This window comes from Cryphonectria parasitica (genome assembly GCF_011745365.1).
Source record: "Cryphonectria parasitica EP155 unplaced genomic scaffold M406scaffold_1, whole genome shotgun sequence".
NCBI classification, from domain to species: domain Eukaryota; kingdom Fungi; phylum Ascomycota; class Sordariomycetes; order Diaporthales; family Cryphonectriaceae; genus Cryphonectria; species Cryphonectria parasitica.
In genome coordinates, this window is record NW_024468909.1 from 3,600,370 (window position 1) to 3,622,106 (window position 21,737).

General features: G+C 52.4%; 3 protein-coding genes across 3 annotated transcripts; 2 read left to right on the forward strand and 1 right to left on the reverse strand.

The window, feature by feature from the left end:
• The first annotated feature begins 8,511 nt into the window (after positions 1-8,511).
• M406DRAFT_354438 (uncharacterized protein) lies at positions 8,512-9,422 on the forward strand. Its single transcript, XM_040922916.1, has 2 exons — positions 8,512-8,687; positions 8,891-9,422. The coding sequence occupies exons 1-2, from the start codon at positions 8,530-8,532 to the stop codon at positions 9,402-9,404; spliced, it is 672 nt and encodes a 223-aa protein (XP_040781373.1). The 5' UTR covers positions 8,512-8,529; the 3' UTR covers positions 9,405-9,422.
• A 1,134-nt stretch (positions 9,423-10,556) lies between these two features.
• On the reverse strand, positions 10,557-13,646 carry M406DRAFT_77211 (uncharacterized protein; the record flags this gene model as incomplete). Its single annotated transcript, XM_040925958.1, has 4 exons — positions 10,557-13,032; positions 13,092-13,341; positions 13,433-13,516; positions 13,594-13,646. The coding sequence occupies 4 exons, from the start codon at positions 13,644-13,646 to the stop codon at positions 10,957-10,959; spliced, it is 2,463 nt and encodes an 820-aa protein (XP_040781374.1). The 3' UTR covers positions 10,557-10,956.
• Positions 13,647-15,675: 2,029 nt separating this feature from the next.
• On the forward strand, positions 15,676-17,614 carry M406DRAFT_285082 (uncharacterized protein; the record flags this gene model as incomplete). The annotated part of the gene is made up of 3 exons (XM_040918603.1): positions 15,676-16,497; positions 16,736-17,307; positions 17,420-17,614. Exons 1-3 carry the CDS (start codon positions 16,260-16,262, stop codon positions 17,612-17,614), a joined length of 1,005 nt encoding a protein of 334 aa, XP_040781375.1. The 5' UTR covers positions 15,676-16,259.
• Positions 17,615-21,737: the final 4,123 nt, after the last annotated feature.

Here is a 21,737-nt window from a genome sequence, read left to right on the forward strand (position 1 = left end):
AAAGTTTTCGATCAGCATGTATAAAGCTCCTCGCGTACCGGCAGTGAGAGCTGGGCCACTTTACTTGTGTGTCTACTAGGATTTGTTCACGAACTGGGAAGTGGAACAGGAGAGAGCGACGCACAGTCGTCACATAATCTCCTTGCGGGATGATGGAAGGGCAAAGTAGCACTGGAGATCTTTGCGGCTTACCCAGCGCCAGGAATTCATGGGGTATGCGCCGAGTAGCATCATCACGCACGGAGGTAACGATGAGGAACTGGATTCTTGAATACGCCCTCGACATGGTATGCGCTCGTCGACTCCATCTAGCACGACCACCGTGCCGTGATCAGGAACTTTGGTCTACAATTCGGCGGCAAAAGCTGTAGGTCATCCCTGCAGACAAATATGCACCGCCAAGAGAGTCTTCTGAGATCACAGATAACTCACACCGAGGCTATGAGGCTACAAGAGTGCTGCAGGAGCGGAAATTAGAGTTAGGCCTCATGAAGGTTAAGCTCTGATAGGACCCTATGCAGGTTGAGATCAGCACTGTCACTAGACATCCCTGAAGCAATGAGAATGCCGCTCGAGTTCGTCGACGGTCAAGGACGTGGTACCGGGCCAAGTAAGTTTCCAGCAGCCGCCTCGCAAGAGAAACGTGGCAAATTGCTCCCTGCACCACGCGGCCGTCTGGTAGCACATGAGCACCGTCAGACTTGTACTGGTTAGAGCAAAGTGCCCTTGTCGGAATCAACAATATGAAAGGTTGGTTACCTCCTTCTAGGTACGGCCGGCAGCCGCAGAACACGGTCTCGGACGTTGACACTCTCGTCTCCCTGGAGCAAGCATTGAGCTTGCAGAGCAGCCGCCTAAGGCTTCGGCGCCCGGCAGCCCTCTCTTTTTCTAGTTACGACATGAGGACCATGAAATGCCATAAATGGATATGAAAGACGGTGACCCCTTCGAGACTGGTCAACGAGCCTCAGGGTCCTGTTATTGTATAATTTTCACGCCTTACAGTATATTGTTGGGGAGGAGTCTGAGAGTACATCTACCAAGATGAAGGGTTAGATTTTAGTTATTAGAAGATCAACTTCACGGCCTTTTTGTGTAGCTGTGGTGGGCGTGGAACATCGCAGCCTGGTAGGACGCCGGTGGAACCTTTACTGGGTGGCGGTAACTGCCTTGGTCAGGTCAAGCTGCTCCTTTGAAGTCGTACACACTAGCTCAAGCATATATCCCCAGCCTGCAACACACGTGGATCCGATTATAGATTGACGACGTTGGTCCCCTGCCATATGGCCAGAAGCACAGGGAATTTCAAACTCTAAAGAAATCATCAGGCAGAAGCGGGGCACCTTTCGAAAGATCTTCACTCCTGACAACGAGCAGCATCTGCACCTGCATGCAGCCCTGTGGACTCCCGCGTGTCTCGACGCACTTGGAGGTGGGCTCACATGTTCCTTGCCCCCCCCCCCCCCTCGCTCTCCAAAAAGACGATCGCCTGCAGTGCCGTGCCATGTCACTGCCCAGGGGGCAGCAGAAAAAGAAAAAGCAGGCCCAAGGAGGGAAAGAAGGACAATCTGCGCGGGCTAGGGTAGATCTCCTGCGGGCTCCACCCAATAAGCAGAGCTTGGATGGATTGATTGTTTCAAGACGGAGCAAGCCAGGCACCCCAAGGGAAAAAGGGGAGCCCCGGAAGCCAGAGAACGACGTGCCGGCCGCGCCCCCACCCAGGTCTGGCGTGAAATCGAGGGGCCAGTGTCTCTGGAATTGCATGCATGCAGTGCTGCAAATTGGCAATCTGTTCCTGATCGGTACAATACTGCTTTTTTCGGCCCTCGCGTGGACGTAGCCGTGGTCTCTCTGCCCTTGGTGGCCCTGCGCCCGCAGCTTTGTCGGAGCTTCACAGATCGAAATGTGGCACGCGCACGCCTTCTGGACCATCTGTCTCATGGGGGGCCAAGGCATGCCGTTGTGCCTACGTAGTACGACGACGCCGTTGGCTGGTTCTGCCCTGGGCCCTTGAGGGTTGCATAGGCTCTTTTTCTTTCTTTCTGTCAGTCATGCACATAGGCTTCTTGTGGCCCATGTTTCTCGGAGAACTTGTCTCTGTATTACAAGGTTCTGCTTCACCGCAGGTCCTGTGCGTTGTTGTGCGCAACGTTGACTCTCTGCTGGTCCGTAGATGTAGGAGAGGAGCAAAATGATGGTATTTGTTTCTTCTTTCCTTTCCGGTGCCATCGTGGTTGATGATTCGAGTCCTGGCCGTTGGTGTGTAGGGCTGGGTGAGTGGGTTGAGAAAGTACTATGGTACTTGATTAGGCAGATGGGCTAAGTGGGCAGCCCTGGCAGGGTTAGTACAGTAGAGGAGGGTGTTTCCCCTGCAGAACTCCCCATCCGCTCCACTCCCGCCTGGGCACTACGCACCCTGTTCCTAGCTGCACCTCTTTCCCCCTGCAGCCCAAAAACGCAACGAGGTGTCCGTCATTTGGTCATTTTCAGGTTTTGTCGAAACACCGAGGACTATTCATCTTTGGGTCTGAGCAAAAACAGGAAGAAGAAGACAGGAAACCTCCAAAGCAAAGACACTTTGCACAGCTGCGGCCTCTATTCATCATCTTCTTCATCACCACAGAATTGGTCGATCACGATATCTTTACGTTTCAAGACGCGGGGGCTGAATTATTCATGCAGTCGGTTGCGTGTCTTTGCTTGGACTGGTTGATTAGCTAGTGGACCAAATTAGACCTGTCCCAAGGCGGGTTGGATTGGATCTCTGGGTCTAAACCCACCGTGGGAGGCGTGATGAGGAGGCCTGGGCACTCTGGGGTCGTTCTGTCTTTTTGAACTCCGAAACCACCTTTTCAGCTTTCCTGCGTCCAGGAACACAAGACAGACACTCAACAGATATTCCCGACAAAATAAACCTTCGCCTCTTTTCTCTTTCCTAGGAGGCCTGAGGCTGCCATCCATTTCCTTGTTTCTCATCCCCACGCCAAAGAAAAAGTTAACTCGAGATCTGCGCCAACATCTGTGGGCTGTGTCGTCCTGCAGCCTCTCCCTCTTACCAGTTCTCGTGCCCGAAATTCCCCTGACGTTACGGACTGCGAACATCAGCGAACATCAGCGAACATCATCATAACACCCGCCCGCATCGCCATCGAGCCCACCCCTCTTCTTACTTGGCTCATTGCTGATATTCAATTGATGCTGTCGCTGGCTCTGGGCTGGCATCCCCTCACTTCATCATGACGAGACCCGGAATAGTTCGCGCTGGTATGTACATCCTACCCTGCCCACCCTGTTCATGTTATGCTGCCGCCCGCCCTTCCTGATCCTCCCACTTGAATCCTATTGTGCATAACTTTGCCTTGGGTCCCCTCCTTCCGGGGCCTCGTGTTTGTGCATCAGAGAGCTGTCTCGTTTCTCAGCACTACGCCCTACTACGGAACGGCCCATGCGGCGGCCCTGATGCCTTGCACCCTCACGTTTCGTCCCCTTTGACAGCCGCTGACTGTTTTCTCATCTCCTGTCGATCAGATACGATCGATCTGCAAAATCACAACACTCCTTCGGCGCAGAACCACACTACTCGACCCGGCCCCTTACAAACGAAACAGTTGTCGAACAGCGCGAACACTGGCGCCTTTGCGCCCCACCAGGCCGAGACCCTGCGAGAAGTCGCCGCCGAGACAGCAGAGGAGGAGGCTAAAAGCCCACGGATCTCCTGGGCCAACGGTGGTGGCGGCGAGGCTGGTGACCTACAACAATACGCCGAAGACCTTGCAGCAGGTGTCACTAGCTCTCTAGCCGGCGGGCATCTCAACGGCGGCAGTGACAGCGACATGGCGGCACAGGATAACCTGGCCGTCGCGCAGAACGGGGGCCTGGTGTCCCAAGACAACACGGACGATGGCGACATGGACGGAGATGAGGGAGATCTGGACGACGACATGATGGACAAGATATCGAGCTCGCCCTCGATCGACGATGGTGGGTCCATTTGTCAACTTCCGACACTCCGCGATATTCAGACGGACGCTTCGCCGTGTAGTTCTCCGGCGTCCGTGTGCTTCAGCGAGGCGAGGTCTTCTTCTCCATACCTCGAACCTCCTGACTACTTACCCCTACAACAGGCCTCTCAGCAGCATGCGATCAAGGCTCCAGCTGCGAGCCCTCCTTCTTGTCATCATCATCATCTTCTTCTTCCCCCCGGAGCAGTGCCCGGGTATCTCGACGGTCAATCAAGCGACGATGGAACTGGGCAGGTGATCGCAACAGGAGAGAAACAGGCCATTGTGCCTAGGGAATGCCTGAAAAACTTCAGTCAAGACTCAATGGAAGGCAGTGCTGCCACAGAACCGAGACCATCGGTCAGTGGCATCACGGATGAGGACGAGTCTGAAGGATTCTGCAAAGTTCAAGCAGTGAGGGTCAAAGATGAAGCCATAAGCGGGATGGAAGACGAAGATTTCGACATCGATGGCTTGATAATTCCGTACGAGGACTCACCCGACGAAGATGATGATGATGACGATCTTTTCCTTCAGTTCACAGACCCTAGATTTATCGACTCCGGGTGGGGAGGTGAAAGCTTACATGACACAGAGGATATCGATTTCGAGCTCGTCTACGCTCTACACACCTTCATAGCGACCGTCGAGGGCCAAGCGAACGCAACAAAGGGCGATGCCATGGTTCTGCTTGATGACAGCAACAGTTACTGGTGGCTTGTTCGAGTTGTCAAGGATAGTAGTATAGGTGAGATGACCTTAACAACGACAGTGGAGCCCGAGAACCACCTGCTGATGCGATATTTTCCTTCCGTCTCCCCCAGGCTATTTGCCGGCTGAGCACATCGAAACACCGACTGAACGACTTGCTCGTCTAAACAAGCACCGGAATATTGATGTACGTTTATCCAGAGAGCGACAACGGGGGTGGGAGACTGACTTGTGCAGCTATCGGCGACGATGCTGGGTGACCAAGCCGAAAAGGCCAAGAACCCGATCAAGACAGCGATGCGCAGGAGGAAAGCCAAGAACGTCACATTTGCAGCTCCTACCTTCGTGGACTACTCCGATTACGACTACGACACTGAAGACGAGGAGGAAGAGAATCAGTTGATGGCGCAGCAACAGCAACAACAGCAACAACAGCAGCAGCAGCAGCAGCAGCAGCAAACACAACAGTCCCAGCAACAAGCCTCGGCAGCCAAGCAGGCCAACGGCGATGACGGCGAAAAGGACGACGATTCAGCAAAGGTTGCGCCATTGCGTCCACGAGGTCAGCAGAAGCCCGGGCAAGCTGTCGATCCTGCCAAACCAGAAGTCGGCGAGGAATCTCCCAATGGCTCCTCCAAGCCCGCCAGTCGGACGAGCGAAGAGATCTTCGAGACTAATGGGGTGGAAGGACCGAAGAAGAGGGCGGATGGCACTGTCCGTGACTCTTTCTTCAAGGACGACACCGTCGAGACCAAGAAGATCACCCTCACGCCAGGTCTGCTCCGCGATGATGGTGTTACGAGGGCGTCCTCTGATTCTCTCGATAAGGGGATCAAGCAGCGGCCGAGTTTCGACAAGTTGCTCGAGAAGGACTCCAAGGAGGACAAGAGGAAGGCTAAGGAAAAGAAAGAAAAAGAGAAGAAGGGTGGCTTCAGGAGCCTCTTCTCGCGCAAGGATAGGAGGAGAGGCGACGAGGATGAGGAATCTTTCGGCAAGCGTTCCATGGACGTCGGACCCGAATTGGTAGACAGACCATCGGAGGACATCGGCGATGACATGGGCTCGGAGAAAGCCGGTATGAGCCCACAACGGAACCCAAGCAAGCTTCAGAAGCAGCAACCACGAGTCGAGCCGTCTCTTGCGAGAAAGACCGGAGGCGCTCCGCAGGATTCTGGAGCTGGTATGGACCTCTCGACCTTCTTGAACGAAAGCAGCCTGAAGAGCGTCGCAAGCGTGCCACCTGCTTCGATGCGCATCGTCGATCCGGACGCCGATCTTTTCGAAGATGATGAGGAGGAGGAGGAGGAGGACGAGCCGAAGTCTCAGTCGTCTGCGACTGCCCGGTCAGCATCTATGGATGACTATAAACAAAACACGCCCAGACAGGCACCGACCCGCTCACAGAGTGCCGACGACCAGAAGCCTGCAAAGCCAACTGCGGCCAAGTCACGGATGCAGATTGAAGACTCGGACTCTGATGAGGGAGTGCAAGAGATTGCACACGCCCCGGCGACCAAGGACAACAACAACAAGTCCTTAGACCAGCCGGAGCCGCAGCTGGGTCAGCCAGAGAGGCAGAAGGTCCAGAGACCAGTGTTGCCGGGTTCATTCCCTGATAGCTATGTCAGCATAGTGTCCACAGAGTCGACATCAACTGTCACCCCAGAAAAGTCTGGAGCTGCCAGCCAGTCAAGAGAGCGGCTGTCCGAGTCACCCGTTGAGGTCTCACCCATCACACCCACGGAGAGCCAGCCCCCGCCCCTCACAGGCGATACCTCAAGCCAGGAGCATTCGTCGCCCGTGTCTTCGCCGTCGCCCGAATTGATCGACCGAGATGAAGCCGTGGGCGTGCACCGCAACCAAGATTCGATTACCACTTCGACATCTACGACCACCATCTCGGCGTGGAACGACACGAGCTTGCGGGCCTTCTTCGACTCAGGCGCCGACATCCGAGACCTCCTTGTCGTTGTCTATGATAAAAATGATGTCGAGCCTGTCGGGTCTGACCATCCTGTTGCGGGTGCTCTTTTCAAGGAGCAGAATGCCAAGTTGGCAGAGATTACAACTGTAAGTCACACAACCACAGTGAAGGAGGCAGGTGCCAAGGCAAAACGCTAATTCACATACTGTAGCAACTTGATAATATGCTTGGTGACTGGCTTGCCCGCAAGCAACGGTTACGAGGCACTGTCTAAGGCATTTCCCGTCTAGACACTTTAGTAAAGATACCCCTCCCACCCCTTCACAAGTTTTCTTTTTTTTTCTCTCCCCTTTTTCTTTCGACACTCCATGTCCTTCAACATGACAAAAAATTCTTCGTTAGAAGACACTCGCCGTCTTCAAATCTTTCTAGACCGACTATCGAACGAAACATCTACGAGTGTCTCGACAACGTCGCACGTTTACGCTTGCACATGGATCAATATAATAATGGGCCCGGCGTTCTCTGGGAATAGGCGATAGGACAGGTCAAAATCACGGACAGAATGGGATTTGACGAAAACTAAATACCAAACAGCAACCCAGGCACATATATACCTTTTCTCTTTCCATTTGTTTAGGCTTTCCCTTCGACACGACTCAGGCATCTTCGCATATCTTTCAGTCTTCCTTTTTATCGTCCGGGCAGTGGGGTATATAGAACAGCGAGTGGGTAGAGAGCGGGCTGCCAGGGAGCGAGTGATCGAGTGGTTGGGAAGGTGACATGAATTCTTCGGCATGCAAATGTACTTTTGCTTTGTTGTGCAGGCGGAAGAGTTTGTGCTTTTTTTTTTTTTTTTTTTTTTTTTTTTCCAATTCAAGGAGACAGGCTTGTTCGACCATGGCTCTGGAGCCTGTTGGTGTTTTATTCCTTCCTTCTTTTTGATTTTCTTTTGCACTCATCCCTGAAAAAAGAAAGAACATTAAAGATTTTGCCCCGATGCTTCTGTTGTTGCCTGCCCCTGTCGAGGCTTGTGGGGCGGTTTCCCCCTTTCGAGTTCAGCCTCGTTTTAATCTGACTTGGAATTGAATCTACCTATTTATTCATGACGCCATTGTACTTTTCCCTCTCATTTAAATGCTACACAATCAACCAGAAGCAATAACTTGATCGCGTTCTTTGACAAAACCGGTCTGCGGTCCTCGCCTGCGGATTTGTACTTTCAGTATCCCAAAGTTCTCATTATTCCATCTCTTTCTCTGCCTGTGACCAACACACTCTTTGTTTGGTTTCTTTGGTGACGATCAGTTCGGAATTTTTTTTTTCTAAAATTTTTTTGGGTTTCTTCTGTTGTTGGTCTCGTTCTGCTCACTCGGTGATTCTGTTTGCGTCCTTCAGCACGAGAAGAGATACCTGGTCTGGCGGCAAGGGAGTTTGTTCTGCAACAATCTAATACGAACCGCGATTCTGTCGTCTTACAGAGATCTGGACAAAGCTTCAAAACTGTGAATTTTCTGCCTGATATCGCCAACGCGCTGCGTGCGGAACATACAGCAACAATCTCACACCACACCCTCCCCCGCACCAGCAGCAGACGGCGTGGTGCAGCCCGTCAGCTAGGGCCTATTCTTCAGGGGGTGCTCGCTCCCCCGGGTGCACGCTAACCACAGAGCTTCCCCTGCCGAGCCGTGCCGGGATAGCTCCTCCAGTGCTTGCTCCTCAAACCAACACCAACCGCAAACGCCTAAACTCCGCGTCCCTCTCCGGCAAAGCCTAAAAAAAAAAAACAGCCGCTGCCCCCGTGTGTATGTGTGCGCGCATGCCAGGTGTGTGTGTGTGTGTGCCCGACTTCTAGCACACAACAACATCACAACACAAAACCACACATCCGCTATGTCACAGCACCCGACGAGCGGGCTACATCACCTACAACCTGTACCGCACAAGATCAAGATCCCAAAGAGGGCTGCTAGTTACACGCCCGCGACCATGGACAACGACCTGCGGTCGCAGCTGAACGTCCAGCTCGTCGCTGGCGGCCATGACAAGAAGTAAGCCCAGCTGTCTTGCCTTTTTGTCGGCTCTGTGTTGGCCCTTTCCTTGCTTTCGCCACACTCCCGGTCAGACCGTGAGCCTACAGCCAAAGGGGGAAGGAAAAGCTCAAGCCATGTTGAATTGATCATACGAGGAGAGAGAATGGACGGGACCTGTAACGCGGTAAACACCCTGCTAATCATCCTCCCGTCCCTCACAGGATCCAGGAGCACCTTCTTTACTCCCTCAACGCCCATCCCAGCAACTGGCCCACACATATTCAATCCCGCGCCCTTTCCCTCCTTCGATCCGGCGAGGCGACGACATTCCCACAGCTTCTCACGCAGATCCTCGACGAGGTCCGCAGGGAGACATCGCTTCTCGACTCCAAGTCCAAATCAGCCAACGGCAACGGCAACGACTCGTCGGTGCAGGTGAACGGAGGCGGATCCTCGGGCAAGAAGAATCATAACAGCAATAGCAACAACAACAGCAACAACAACAGCAACAACGGCAGCGGCAGCGGCAGCGAGAGCGGTAGTAGCAGCAGCAGCGAAAAGAACAACGACCTGGCTCAGGGCCTGAACCCTGGGCCGGGCGAGGCAGGCAATTTGCACACGGATGATATGCAGAGCCTCGCTGTGCCCAAGGCGGTGGTGGAGGATGCCCTCAAGGTGACGAGGGATGCGCTGGTATCTGTTGCAGAGTTTGACCAGGCTGACGGCGGTCCGTGAGCACGGGACAGAAGTGCTGGCGGACGGTAGCAGGTATGCTTCGCGATGGCCCACGTGCCTTGAAATAGGGTCTGCGGGGGTTCAAATCTTCGCGGAGGCATAGTCTCACCGAGGATATCACGCGGGCATCGAAAGCAAAAACGAGAACATCCTTGGGGTCATAGCAGGTCGAGAGGTGGGCTAACACTGCACTTCATCGGCATGTCAGGTCGCCCACATCTTGGAAAAGGTGGTCGGGGGGGGGGGGGGGGATGAAGAGCTACTCCTATGAACACTGCTCATCATCGACAAACGGATAAGGATGGTTTGTACAAAGTGGACGACTTTTACGGCATGACACAAACCTGCTTTCATCAATATAAGCACAGGATCGGCGGCGCATTAAAAAGGCAGGAGTTGTACGGCGTTAGTAGCTGAATTTTTTTGTTTCTTTGTCTTTGCAAGTCTTCATAACACTTATCTGAGTTGGAGCTTTGTTGACCCCAGGGAATTCGACTCTTCTCTCTTTTGATCTTCGATTTGCCACTGCCGTCTACGATATATGTGATGATGCCATTCATGAAATGTGTAGGGCTTCTACGAGCTTTACCTTTCCACGTCGATATAATATGTCGTCCGAACAATTACGCGACTTTTTGGTTCACATTAAAATGATGCACAGAGGCGCAGACAAATCTCGTAGAGCTAGTAGCATCCTGCTGTTGTCGTGGGATGTTCTTGTGGTGAAGATAGCCCGTTTGCGCCTACATGAGGACTCACTCAACCCGGCCGACTACAGAGGGACACCAGACAGACAGACAGTCAGTCCTCCCCCCTCTACAAGCAGCAGTGTCTTTCTCAAGACAATACTATCCCTTCCAGCACCCCAAGTCACCATTATCTCTGCGAACAGGCCACCTTTCTGCTGGGCACTCTTGCAGCAAGGTGGGGTTCGTTCCATGGGAGTGAAATGGTCGTTGCCTCGACGATGGGGGGGATATATTACTCTCTTTACGTATTGGGTTGCTTTGAGTTCAACTGGAGTTTTTGCCATTCATATACCCGTGACAAGAACTGCAATTGTATCCAGGAGTATCAACAATATTGGAAGGCACATCAATTGCTCACCTCGCAAACATTATGCATTCGATTTGTAAAGCACTTGAGAAAGGTAGATTCAATAAAGCAGTGTCTCATTAAGGAAATCTATCGTGATCCAGATCGCCTGTACCAGGTAACCGGCAAACTCCAAGATCTCAGTCTCTATGTATGGAGAAATTGGCCCGGGGCGAGAACTCCTTTTGTCGATAAAGAGTTTAAAGAACTTGCTCCCTAGCATGCCAGCCCAACGTCCAGAAGACCTGTCCGAGGTCGTCTACTCCCAAAACTTTCTAGGCACAAGCGTCTTCAATGCCATCAGCCAGGGCTGCTTACAGATAGCTGCTCGTGCCAACGACCAGCCTATTTGCGTGTGCACCATTCTCGACCACAGCCCTTCCCACCAGGAAAAAAAAAGGACGAAAGACGTAGAATACAGGGATCAATGATGTCGTGCAATCTTTTGAGGGTATGCTCAGTCGTACAGACCATCATCGTTGCCCGCGTCACCGAAGTCAGCGGCGGCGTTGTTGGCGGCCGAGTCAGCGTCGGGGAACTGGAAGTAGGCTCCTGGACCTGCATTCTTCATCTGTTGAGCAAAGGCCTCATAACGGCGGATCTCAACATCGGTGACAGAGCGGCGAGCCATCTGCATGGCCTCCTCGAAGTGGCGTTTCGTAAGCTCGGGAACGGGGTCCTCGGCGTCGTCTTCCATGTCAACATCCTCACCAGCAGCCTCGCGAGCCTTGGTCCGCTCGATGTCGAGAGCGATGGACTCTTTGATGGCCAGCTTGACCGCACGCTGAGTGATGAAGCCCAGATCGGCGCCAGAGAAGCCGTGGGTCTTGGAGGCAATAAAAGACAGGTCGATATCACCAGCCACAGGAGTCTTGCGGAGCTGGGCCTGGAGGATTCCAAGACGACCCGCCTCATCGGGCAGAGGCACGTAGATGAGGGAGTCGAGACGGCCAGGACGGCACAGAGCGGGATCAAGCTGCTCAGGTCGGTTGGTAGCACCAATGACAAACACGTTCTTCTTGGAAGTCATGCCGTCCATCTCGGTCAGCAATTGGTTGACAACACGGTCCGAGGCACCACCGGCGTCGCCCACGGAGCCGCCACGAGCCTTGGCGATAGAGTCCAACTCGTCCAGGAAGACAATGCAGGGCGCAGCAGCGCGGGCCTTGTCAAAGATGTCACGAATGTTGCTCTCAGACTCGCCGAACCACATGCTCAGCAGCTCAGGACCCTTGACGGAGATGAAGTTGGCAGAGCACTCGTTTGCAACAGCCTTGGCCAACATCGTCTTACCCGTACCGGGGGGTCCGTAGAAGAGGACACCACGAGAGGGTGACATGCCGAACTTGAGGAACTTCTCGGGGTGGTCAACAGGGTATTGGACTTGCTCCTTGAGCTCCTGCTTGACTCCCTCCAGGCCACCAATATCCTCCCAACGGACGTTGGGCACCTCGACGACGGCAACCTCGCGGAGAGCAGATGGGTTGGAGACGCCAAGGGCGAATCGGAAGTTCTCCATGGTGACACCAAGAGAGTCGAGAACCTCGGCGTCAATGGTGTCCTCATCGAGATCAATCAGATCCATCTTCTCACGAATCTGCTGCATGGCAGCCTCGGAGCAGAGGGCGGCAACATCAGAACCGACGTAACCGTGGGTCTCGGCGGCAATCTGCTCCAGGTCGACGTCATCGCCGAGCTTCATGTTCTTGGTGTGGATCTGCAGAATCTCAAGACGGCCGGTTGGGTCAGGGATACCAATGTCGACCTCGCGATCGAAACGGCCGAAGCGACGCAGGGCGGGATCGATAGAGTTGGGACGGTTGGTGGCAGCCATAACGACGACGTTGGAGCGGGCCTTCATGCCGTCCATGAGGGTCAGGAGCTGAGAAACGACACGACGCTCGACCTCACCGTTGGTCTTCTCACGCTTGGGGGCGATGGAATCAATTTCGTCGATGAAGATGATGGCTGGGGAGTTCTTCTCAGCCTCCTCGAAAGCCTTTCGGAGGTTGGACTCGGATTCACCGGCCATTTTGGACATGATCTCAGGGCCATTAATCAGGAAGAAAAAGGCACCCGTCTCATTGGCGACGGCTCGGGCCATCAGAGTCTTTCCGGTACCCGGAGGACCGAATAGTAGCACACCGCGTGGAGGCTTGATACCGATGGACTTGAAGAGCTGTGGGTGACGCAGGGGAAGCTCGACCATCTCACGAATCTGGGCCATCTGCTTCCTGCATCCACCAATGTCGTCGTAGCCGACCTCGTTCAAGTTGTTCTCCTCCTCGTCACGCTGGATGGGCTCACCCTCACAGTGGATGACTGTGTCTTGTGCAACGATACCGTACTCTGGGGGGTCGACCTCGACGATCTTGAACTCGACTTGTCTCATGCCACCGCGAGCAATAAATAGATCACCCTGGCGGACAGGGCGGTAGGCCTCGCGGAAATATGGGGCAAGGAAGACGTCGAACAACGAGCCAGTCAGGCCTTCGACGGTATCGGCGATGGGCAGAACAGCGATGCGCTTGGCCTTTGGGGAGATCAGTTTCTGTGACCACCAAACGGGTGCTGCTGGGAACGACAACTTACGTATTTGATATCTGGGCAAGGGTGAATGGTGACGACATCACCGTGCTTCACACGCAAGTTGTGTCGTACAACACGATTCATGCGGCAGCTGCCATCATCGAGATCATCGTCACCAAGGACAACCAGGACAGTGTCCTTCCTCTTCTTGCCGCGGACGAGAACGGTGTCGCCACGGAACAGCTGGAGGGAGTCCATGGTAGCGTTGGACAGCGCAATAATAGAATTGTCATCGTTGACGGCGTCGGTAACCCTGGTTTGAGGTCAGGTCTTGCCATAGAGAGAAATCTCGCCGCGGGGGGGGGGGTGGGGGGGAGGCGAGAGCAGGTAAGTATAGTACGTACATCAGCTGGTTGGGCTTCTTCTTCTTTTTGAGGATGGCGGTTGCGGTGTCATCTTCATCCTTGCGCTCGGCACCAGAGGCATCCCTAGGGCAGACAGTCAATCAGTTGCTCTTGAATCGAGTGCGAGGGATTAGGCGGCGGGGTTGGATGATGTGACATACATCAAGTGAGCCTTCTTCTTGTCAGGGTGGTCGGGGCCAGTTGCGGGAGCCATCTTGACTACTTGTTCTAGGAGAGTCAAGAAGTGGGAATGCAGTCAGGACGGTGTCGAAGACGGCGGGGGATGCGGATGGGTTTGCTCGTCTGCTCGGCCTGGGGACAGATAGCTCGTAGAGGAGACGTGGCTTGCGAGACCGGTGCTCGCGGGGTAATGGGGTTTGAGATGAGGTAGTGATGTACCAAAAACCAGGACGCTGGTTGATGATCGAACAGAAAAAGGAGATGTAAAAGAAGAAGAAACTGGAAAGTTGTTGTGGGGGGATTTGTTGGTGTTGAGTTTGAAGGTCGGAGAAGGGAAGCTGTTGGCGGCGAACTAAATGACCAGCGAAGGTGGCACCAAAAGACTGTAGGCAGCTCCAGGCACTCGACGGATGACGAACTGGACCAAAGGCGAGCTTCAGGTGAGAGGCGCTAGCGGCTGGAACAACTGCCCGGGGCGAATCAGATCCACCTGTGAGCGGCCCCTCTTACCTCCAGCCTGCCCCCGTCGTCTGCCAGTGAAAGAGGACGGCGGCAGGCGCTGATCCGAGCTTCTGTCTTGATAATCGGCCTGGCACGCTAGCCACGCCACGGCAGCTTTGAAATGGAACCTTCCAGCGTTTTCGTCGTACCTAAGTGCATAGTATCTCGATTTAATCATGACCATGACTCTATATACCTGAGTACTACCAGAGGCTTCCACTAATCGCTCAGTTGATACATGTTACTGTCTTGAGTTGTAATCTATCCAGTGAGACCACGTCTTTTTGTAACGAGAAGAATCCTTTTATCTTCGGTCTTCTATCTCAGTCTGGGGTGGCCATTTTGACAGCACATATCCAGGCTTTAGGCGTTTGTCTAAGCAAGAGTCCCGCGTCTGAGGCAGACCGTTCACAAAGTCTCATCTCCTTATACACAATCATACTTGGAGAGCCTCTGAGGGAGTCAGGCCATCAAGAACATAATCCAGCTTGTGCGGTTATGCACGTGGGCAATTTATAGCCCGCCTTGCCGACTGGATTAAACACTCGCCTAGCATTCACTCTCACAACAAAGTTGTATAAATCAAAGCACAGAACTACCATTTCGCATTTCGTAGAGGAACATTCCAGTGTCCAAAGCACACCCAGTTTATGAGCCATGATCTGGTTCGGCGACACTCCCATTGTGTGGTCTATCTTTTTCGGCTCCTCCATCGCAAGACAGAGCCCACTCTGGTCGACTGCCATGATGCTGATCAAGACAAGCATGCTAGAGGTATACGTGGCATGGATTTCTCCACATGTCAATGAATGAGAATCTGGATGACTTTGATTCTGGGTTGAAAGCTCAGCTGGGTTCAATTGCAGAGAACTATGTTTCTCCGCCAATGCTGCAGCTGTGGCAACATCATCTGATCGTCCTGCCAGTGGCCTCTAAAACAGTTGTAGCAGGAGAAGTAAGAATTGGAAGGCAGCATCTGAGGCTGAAGAAGTTGTCACGACGGCGACCGATCCTTTGCAGCTTGTTTCTGACCCGTGTGTCACATCCAAGTCGAAGTAGTTGGTACGACCATGAGAATTGAGCTGCTTCTTCAGATATCAGGAGGCTGGTGAAGGTACACAAGATTCTGGTTGAGCCTTAAGTAGGTGGTGGATTGCCTGCTACATATGCTTGTTAACGATCCTGCATCTCCTGCTGGCGGACGACTTGACTATGGACCAGGTGCCAAGTCAAGCAGCGAGTCGCTGGTGCATGGCAGCGTGGGTCCGCGCCTGCATGAAGAGCCCGGACCTCAGCTTTTACAGTGGGCAGGTCCTCTAGACTGGTACTCTACTGCATAAGTGTGCTATAGTATATTTGAGCACCATAGTGAACAGTGGGGCTAAGCGCCCCCAACTCTTAACCTGCAACTGGAAGCCAGCAGGGGGTTGCCCTGCAAATGAGGCAGATCCTAAGCAATTCCCAGCCAACTTCTGTTGGCCGGTACCTCCTTTTCCATGGCAACGACAAACGGGAACCTGCTTGTGACTACCGTCCTTCTCTCCCCTTCCAGCCACCACCAACGTCAGGCGTCAAGGAGCAGACGGCGGAAGGGAAACAGAATCACGCTCGCTTACTTACTTACAATCAACACCCACTGCCAGATTCGTCACGGCCGAAACCCCTCGTTGCATTGCATCTTTTCATGTCCATCGTTTGCTTATTATAACAACCGAGGGAGTGAAGAAGAGCCTAGACTGCTAGCCTTCGTGTTCGGTACATCGCAGTTTCAGCCTCGTATTCTTTCTCTACTTGCCCTTCGCCTCCGTCGATGGACTCTTGAACTGCGCCCACCCACTTCTACTGTCCCAGAGGGTCTACTCAGGCCTCATCCGACCCGCTGCCACCGCCGCCGCATATTGTCCTGTGCGACATCCACGACTGGGTGGCGACAACCCGACGCGGAAAATTCACGGATCTGAAGCCTCATCTCGCACCCTGCGAGGGCTGATCTGCAGTCGCAACCGCCGGGTCCACAGTGCGCCCGACTCGACAGCCTTGCGAACATCCTCATTTGCCCCCTCTGCCCTCAATCGAAGAAGAAGGGTTACTGCGCACAACCACAAGAACGTCTAGTCTGGCCACGAACCGGCCAACGACAGACAAGATGGCCTTCGGCGACTTCACGTCTTTCTGCCAAACGGCGCCGCTACCGCTGTGTGCATCCGTCGGAGCGATAACGTCCATCTCTAATGGCGTTGGCATCGAGGCGAATTGCTACGCCCGAAACATCGAGCTTGCGAACACCATCATCTTCCAGATGGCGGCGAGCGCGATACATATCGTGTCGCTGGTCATGACCGTCATCATGATCTTGCATGTCAGGGGAAAGTTTACTGCTGTCGGTATGTAGTTTTCCTGGCTGAGACGAGGATTCTTCACGGGTGCTGCGGATATCGTTTGTCGTTGTCTTGCCGGCCACTTATGACGGCATACCTCGACCACATTTCTGAGAGACTGGATGGTATGGAGCGCGCGCCACCAAGTATCAACAAGCAGTTGAACAGACGACATTCGACAAACACCCCAGTGAATTAGCAGCAGGATTGCAGACGAGCATTTGCTAATGACAAATTGATCTAGGTCGAAAGGAGATCATCAACTTTTTCTACATCTACATGCTCCTCACCTTCTTCTCCCTGATTGTCGACGCAGGAGTGTCCCCTCCCGGCTCGACAGCATACCCGTACTTCGTCGCCCTGCAAGCTGGTCTCGCGTCAGCCCTCGTTACCTGCCTCTTGATCAACGGCTTCGTGGGTTTCCAGCTATACGAGGATGGCACACCGCTGTCACTGTGGATGCTGAGGCTGTGCTCTCTCGCCGCCTTCGCCATCTCGTTCCTTGTGTCCTTGGCGACGTTCAAGAGCTGGGCGGGGCTGGGCCCAACCAACACCGTGGGCCTCTTCGTTGTGCTGTACCTATTGAACGGCATACAGTTGCTAGTATATCTAGTTATGCAGGTTATCCTCGTGACGCAGACGCTTCAGGATCGCTGGCCGCTGGGTGAACTCGTCTTTGGCGTCCTCTTTTTCGTGGCTGGCCAGGTGATCCTGTACGGTTTCAGCGACAAGATCTGCAATGCAGTGAGCCACTATCTTGACGGTCTCTTCCTGGCTTCCATCTGCAACCTGTTAGCGGTCATGATGGTCTACAAGGTACATATACTCTCTCTCTCTCTCTCTCTCTCTTTCTTTCTCTTTCTCTTTCTCTTCGCCTTCGCCTGTACCTGCTTCTAGTAAGTGGACGGATGCTGACACAGGACTTCAGTTCTGGGACTCCATCACGAAGGAAGACCTTGAATTCTCCGTCGGAACTAGGATGAACAACTGGGAGGTCAAAGAATTGCTCACTGAGGAGGATCGCCGAGCAACGATGTACCAGGACGACCAGTACGCGCACTCGAGCGCATACGACACTCCATTCTCGCCGTCACCCAACGCGAATCGACACTCGAAATACTAGATACTTCTTTTGTTGCGCATTTTATTATTGGGATTCACAGCCAGCACGCTCGAGACACAACAGAGGCAAGCCAGTGTAGGACTGGTACTAGGGCCACGGAACATCGGCTACGCAGATGTCTGGGTGTCGATACAGCGAAGACACAATTATGTGTCATGATATATGAATTAGCTGCCGCATTTCGTACTTTTGAGGAAATCTGAGGGTCTGAATGGAGTGGTCGCTTAAGGGAGCAGTCCACTAGGGCTGGCTGCTGACGGGTAAAATTGCAGAAGGGGGGGGGGGGCGGACAAGAGCCGCCCAGAGGATGAGAAATCTCTTGTCGACTTGGTTCTTGTCGTCCGATACCAACTGGTCAATGGAAAGCGACTAATCATCAGATCGCATAATATGAAGCACTAATGCATCACGCACTAAAGACCCCCGTGATTACGCGGCGCGGCGCGGCTGGGCCTATAGGAATAGTATGGGAATGGTGCTACTTAATCAGCCTGGCAATAAGACGACTGTTGGGCAAAGAGAAAGGGAATAAAAGATAGGGGGCGCAGAAGGGTGGTGGGGTCATCTCATTAATTCGATCAGCTGTTGTTAATACGGTTGGGCTAGTCACCACTCTGTGCGAGGGGTACGGCTGTAACGACGGATTTTGCCTCCGCGATTAGTGAGTGACACATCGAAAAAGGAAAGGGAAAAAAGTGCCCGAAGGCGAGTGAGTGAGTGAGGGCTTGGAGCAGCATTCATTTGCTGGTGGGGAGGAGGGCACACCTCGAATATTCCTTGTTCTTTCCGAGGCCTAAGATAGCCTCTTGCATTTGAGTCCGAACAGATCCAGATGAAGGGACGAACCGGCACATGGAAAAACCTATCGGTACTTGAATCCCTCCCCTATCTTGCAGAACATGCACATGCGTGGTTATGTACATACTTAGGTAAGTACTTGATGAAATGTGACATAAAGTAGTCAATAAAGAGCTGGGGGAACATAATAGGTAAAAACACAGCAACAGCATCAACATGCAGGAAAAGGGCGGAAAGCCGCGCGCAAAGCAGAAAAAATAACGACAAAAAAGGGCGAAGAGGAAGCTTAGTGCCCCATCCACGGATTACATACCTAGTAGGTTATAGGATCGGGTCCCCAGCGAAAGCCCAGAAAAGAGACAGAAAGCGACCGGGTAAAGGGTGGACGACTAGTGGCCGGCCAGGCTATCTATTCCCATGCTAGACCCGGGATGTCACACGAGTCGGCAAGCAGCGCCGAAACCCTGACAAGAATGGAGGGAAAGAGGGGGCAGAGGGATTGGAAGAACGAAAAACATTAAAAGAATGAAGAAGGGAGAGGCTGATGAGTCACGGGGTAAAGAGAGCACAATTTCAAGTATCATAATCAGATGAAAAAGAACTACGTAAATCTGACCTGGCCCGTTTAGCGCAGATCTTGATTCCCAACTTAGTCCATCGGCTGACCCGAAACCGAAGGGTCAGAAACACGATATGTGGCCGACTAGTCCTGGATTGGATAGATCTGACAAACATGGATACGCCTTCGCGATTACCCGATCAGGAACACGATGGAGCGACACAGTAATAATTGGACCACTGACAGATGCCGTTTTCTCTCCTTCGTGGCAAGAAGGTGATGATGTATATCTCGATCCCTCGCCATTTATGTATTATGTGGGGTCTTTTTTCTGTCTGATCCAACCTCGGCTCATTGCGTTGTGGCGCTTGACGAATTCTTTTGAAATGCTTAGTAGTTCATTACTTTATTCGACTCAGTTCCTCCTGCGCATAGTACTTACATAGTAGGTGTCATTGTTCCTTGCAGACCCACCCCAATGACCCACACTTATGGGGCCCGGTGGGCTGCTGTAAGTCACTCCCCATTGCTATGTATAAATTTACCAGGAAGAAAAAAATACCTCCCCAAATCATCTGGATTACAGTATGCTCGATCAGATATACATGGAATTGGTGCCATCATCCCCTTTCATGTTTCTCTCATTCAACTTCATGTGCGAAGAGAGCAATCCGGAACAGCCGTCCAGTTACTGTTGTAAGAGTCTGCAAGTTCACTCACCATTGCTTGAAACACAAAGCACTGTAGGTCTTCGCCGAGTCACTCGTTTGACATCTGGATCCAAGTCTCATCTTGTCCACAAGGACTGCAGACTAGGGTCCACTGAAAAGTCAATAGTGCCCAGCTCCAGGGCACCACATGCATACACCTATGATATGACCTCAAACAGGGGCGCATGGTAGTGGCTGCAGCCCCCCCCCCTTTCACCCTCTAAGCAAACTGATGAGATCACAACTTGCTGCCCAGGTGTTTAAGTGGAACCAAGTACCAAGAATGCACATACAGTTCTCTACCCATGAGTTGGAGAAGAGGACTAGTCCAGAATTTTGGTTTCCGAGCATGCTTCAAATGTTGTTCAGAATTTGGCTCATGGCCATCTCGGTAAAAATGCCAAACCTTGGAAGTGGAGGTGATCTCCCCAAATTTCTGAAATAAGAGTGATTCACAGCAAGACGGATCTGGTCTGGGGATGTTGTAGCTGCTTCATTGCTTGTACGAGAAAAATCCTGTACATGTCCAGAGACCAGTCTGAAGCATGTTGGTATTCATGACCCATCCACATGTACATGCACAGAGAACATATGTAAATAAGTAGGCTAAGCCAATCTTAGACGCTAAATAATCACTAGACTATTGTTAACCAACACGTCTGTGGTTTACTTGCAGTACATGCCTGCACCTGGCAGGGGAAGGGCAGGGGAGCCAGCTCCTGCTCATCCTTCATCAGGTCTCTGCAAATGCTGTTCATGGATGCACTACACCAGCTAAAAGTATACATTTGTAGAAGTATCGCAGCACTGAGTCTCCACTTTGACCACCTTTGATTTTGAGTTGTGACATTCTACCTGGTCACCCAGACAATAGTTGAAGCTAAGTCCTATACTCAACATTCTCTTTAGCTTCGGAACAGCAAACTTCATGAGAGTAACCCGCTGGATCTACCACACCCCAGGAGCTGACGGACTTTTCTGACCGAAGCAGAACCCAAACTTGGATTGATTGATGCATTGACTTGAGGAGGGTGGAAGCACCAACCAATAGACCAGCCAACCAACCACCACCTAGGCAAGTGCGGAGATCTTCCCAGCAAACCCATGCAGCATGACACAGAAGGACATCAGGCTAACTCCGCCCGAGCATCCTTTTCACAAGTGGACAAGTTGATACGACCATGCTCAAGTCCTGGGGGAACAAAACCTGACAGTATTCCAGCTCATTAACAGAGGAATTTATGTACTGCAAATGACAGCCAGTCTCCCTTGTAATCTAGCAGCAGTGAGCTGTCGCTGCAGAATACCAAGGGTGTAAAAATGAGTGTCTGAAGCTGAGAGTAATGTATGGCTTGATTGGCTCCTCCCCTCTCACAATTAGTAGACACCCTGGTACCTTTTTTACTGCTATGTACCATCCTTTCTGATGTGCTACACAATCCATGTTTTTTTCCGACATAAATCTACTATTATATGTACAAAGAAGTACTTTGAGCTCTGCTAGCTAACCTGCAATCTACACTGCCCAGCATCCACTGGTGGCGGCGCTTTGCCATGTGACAGAAGTTCACTTCATCTTTCAGCTGGTGACATGGCGAAGTCCTGTGAGTATAGCCTTCATGTTTTTTTATTATTAATCAGAACATTGAAATCTCGAGGCTTCCTCTTCAGTAATCCTGATGACTAGTCCTGATGTCAACTTAGTATTGAAATACTGACCCGCACATTGTTCATGCCCGGCTGGTTTTGAAGGCCATGACGGATGATCTAATCCCACCACCTTCCCCTCCCACTTGCTGTAGTGGAGCTCTAAGTATAGATTGAGGGCCCTTATTGTCACAAAAGTGGGGCTGCTGTACTTTGTACTGCGTGTGTTTCTCGTCAGTAGTAGAGTAATAAGGACATGGGGGCGCAGGTCCAAAATCTCCTTTGGGCTTATGCTAAGTACTGCAATGCTACAGTATGTAGCCTTGCCAAAGGAGTGGAGATTTGTCTGCTATGGTACATGCAATCATGGCTACCCTACTTGGAGGATTTTGTCTGCAGCCTACCAGCC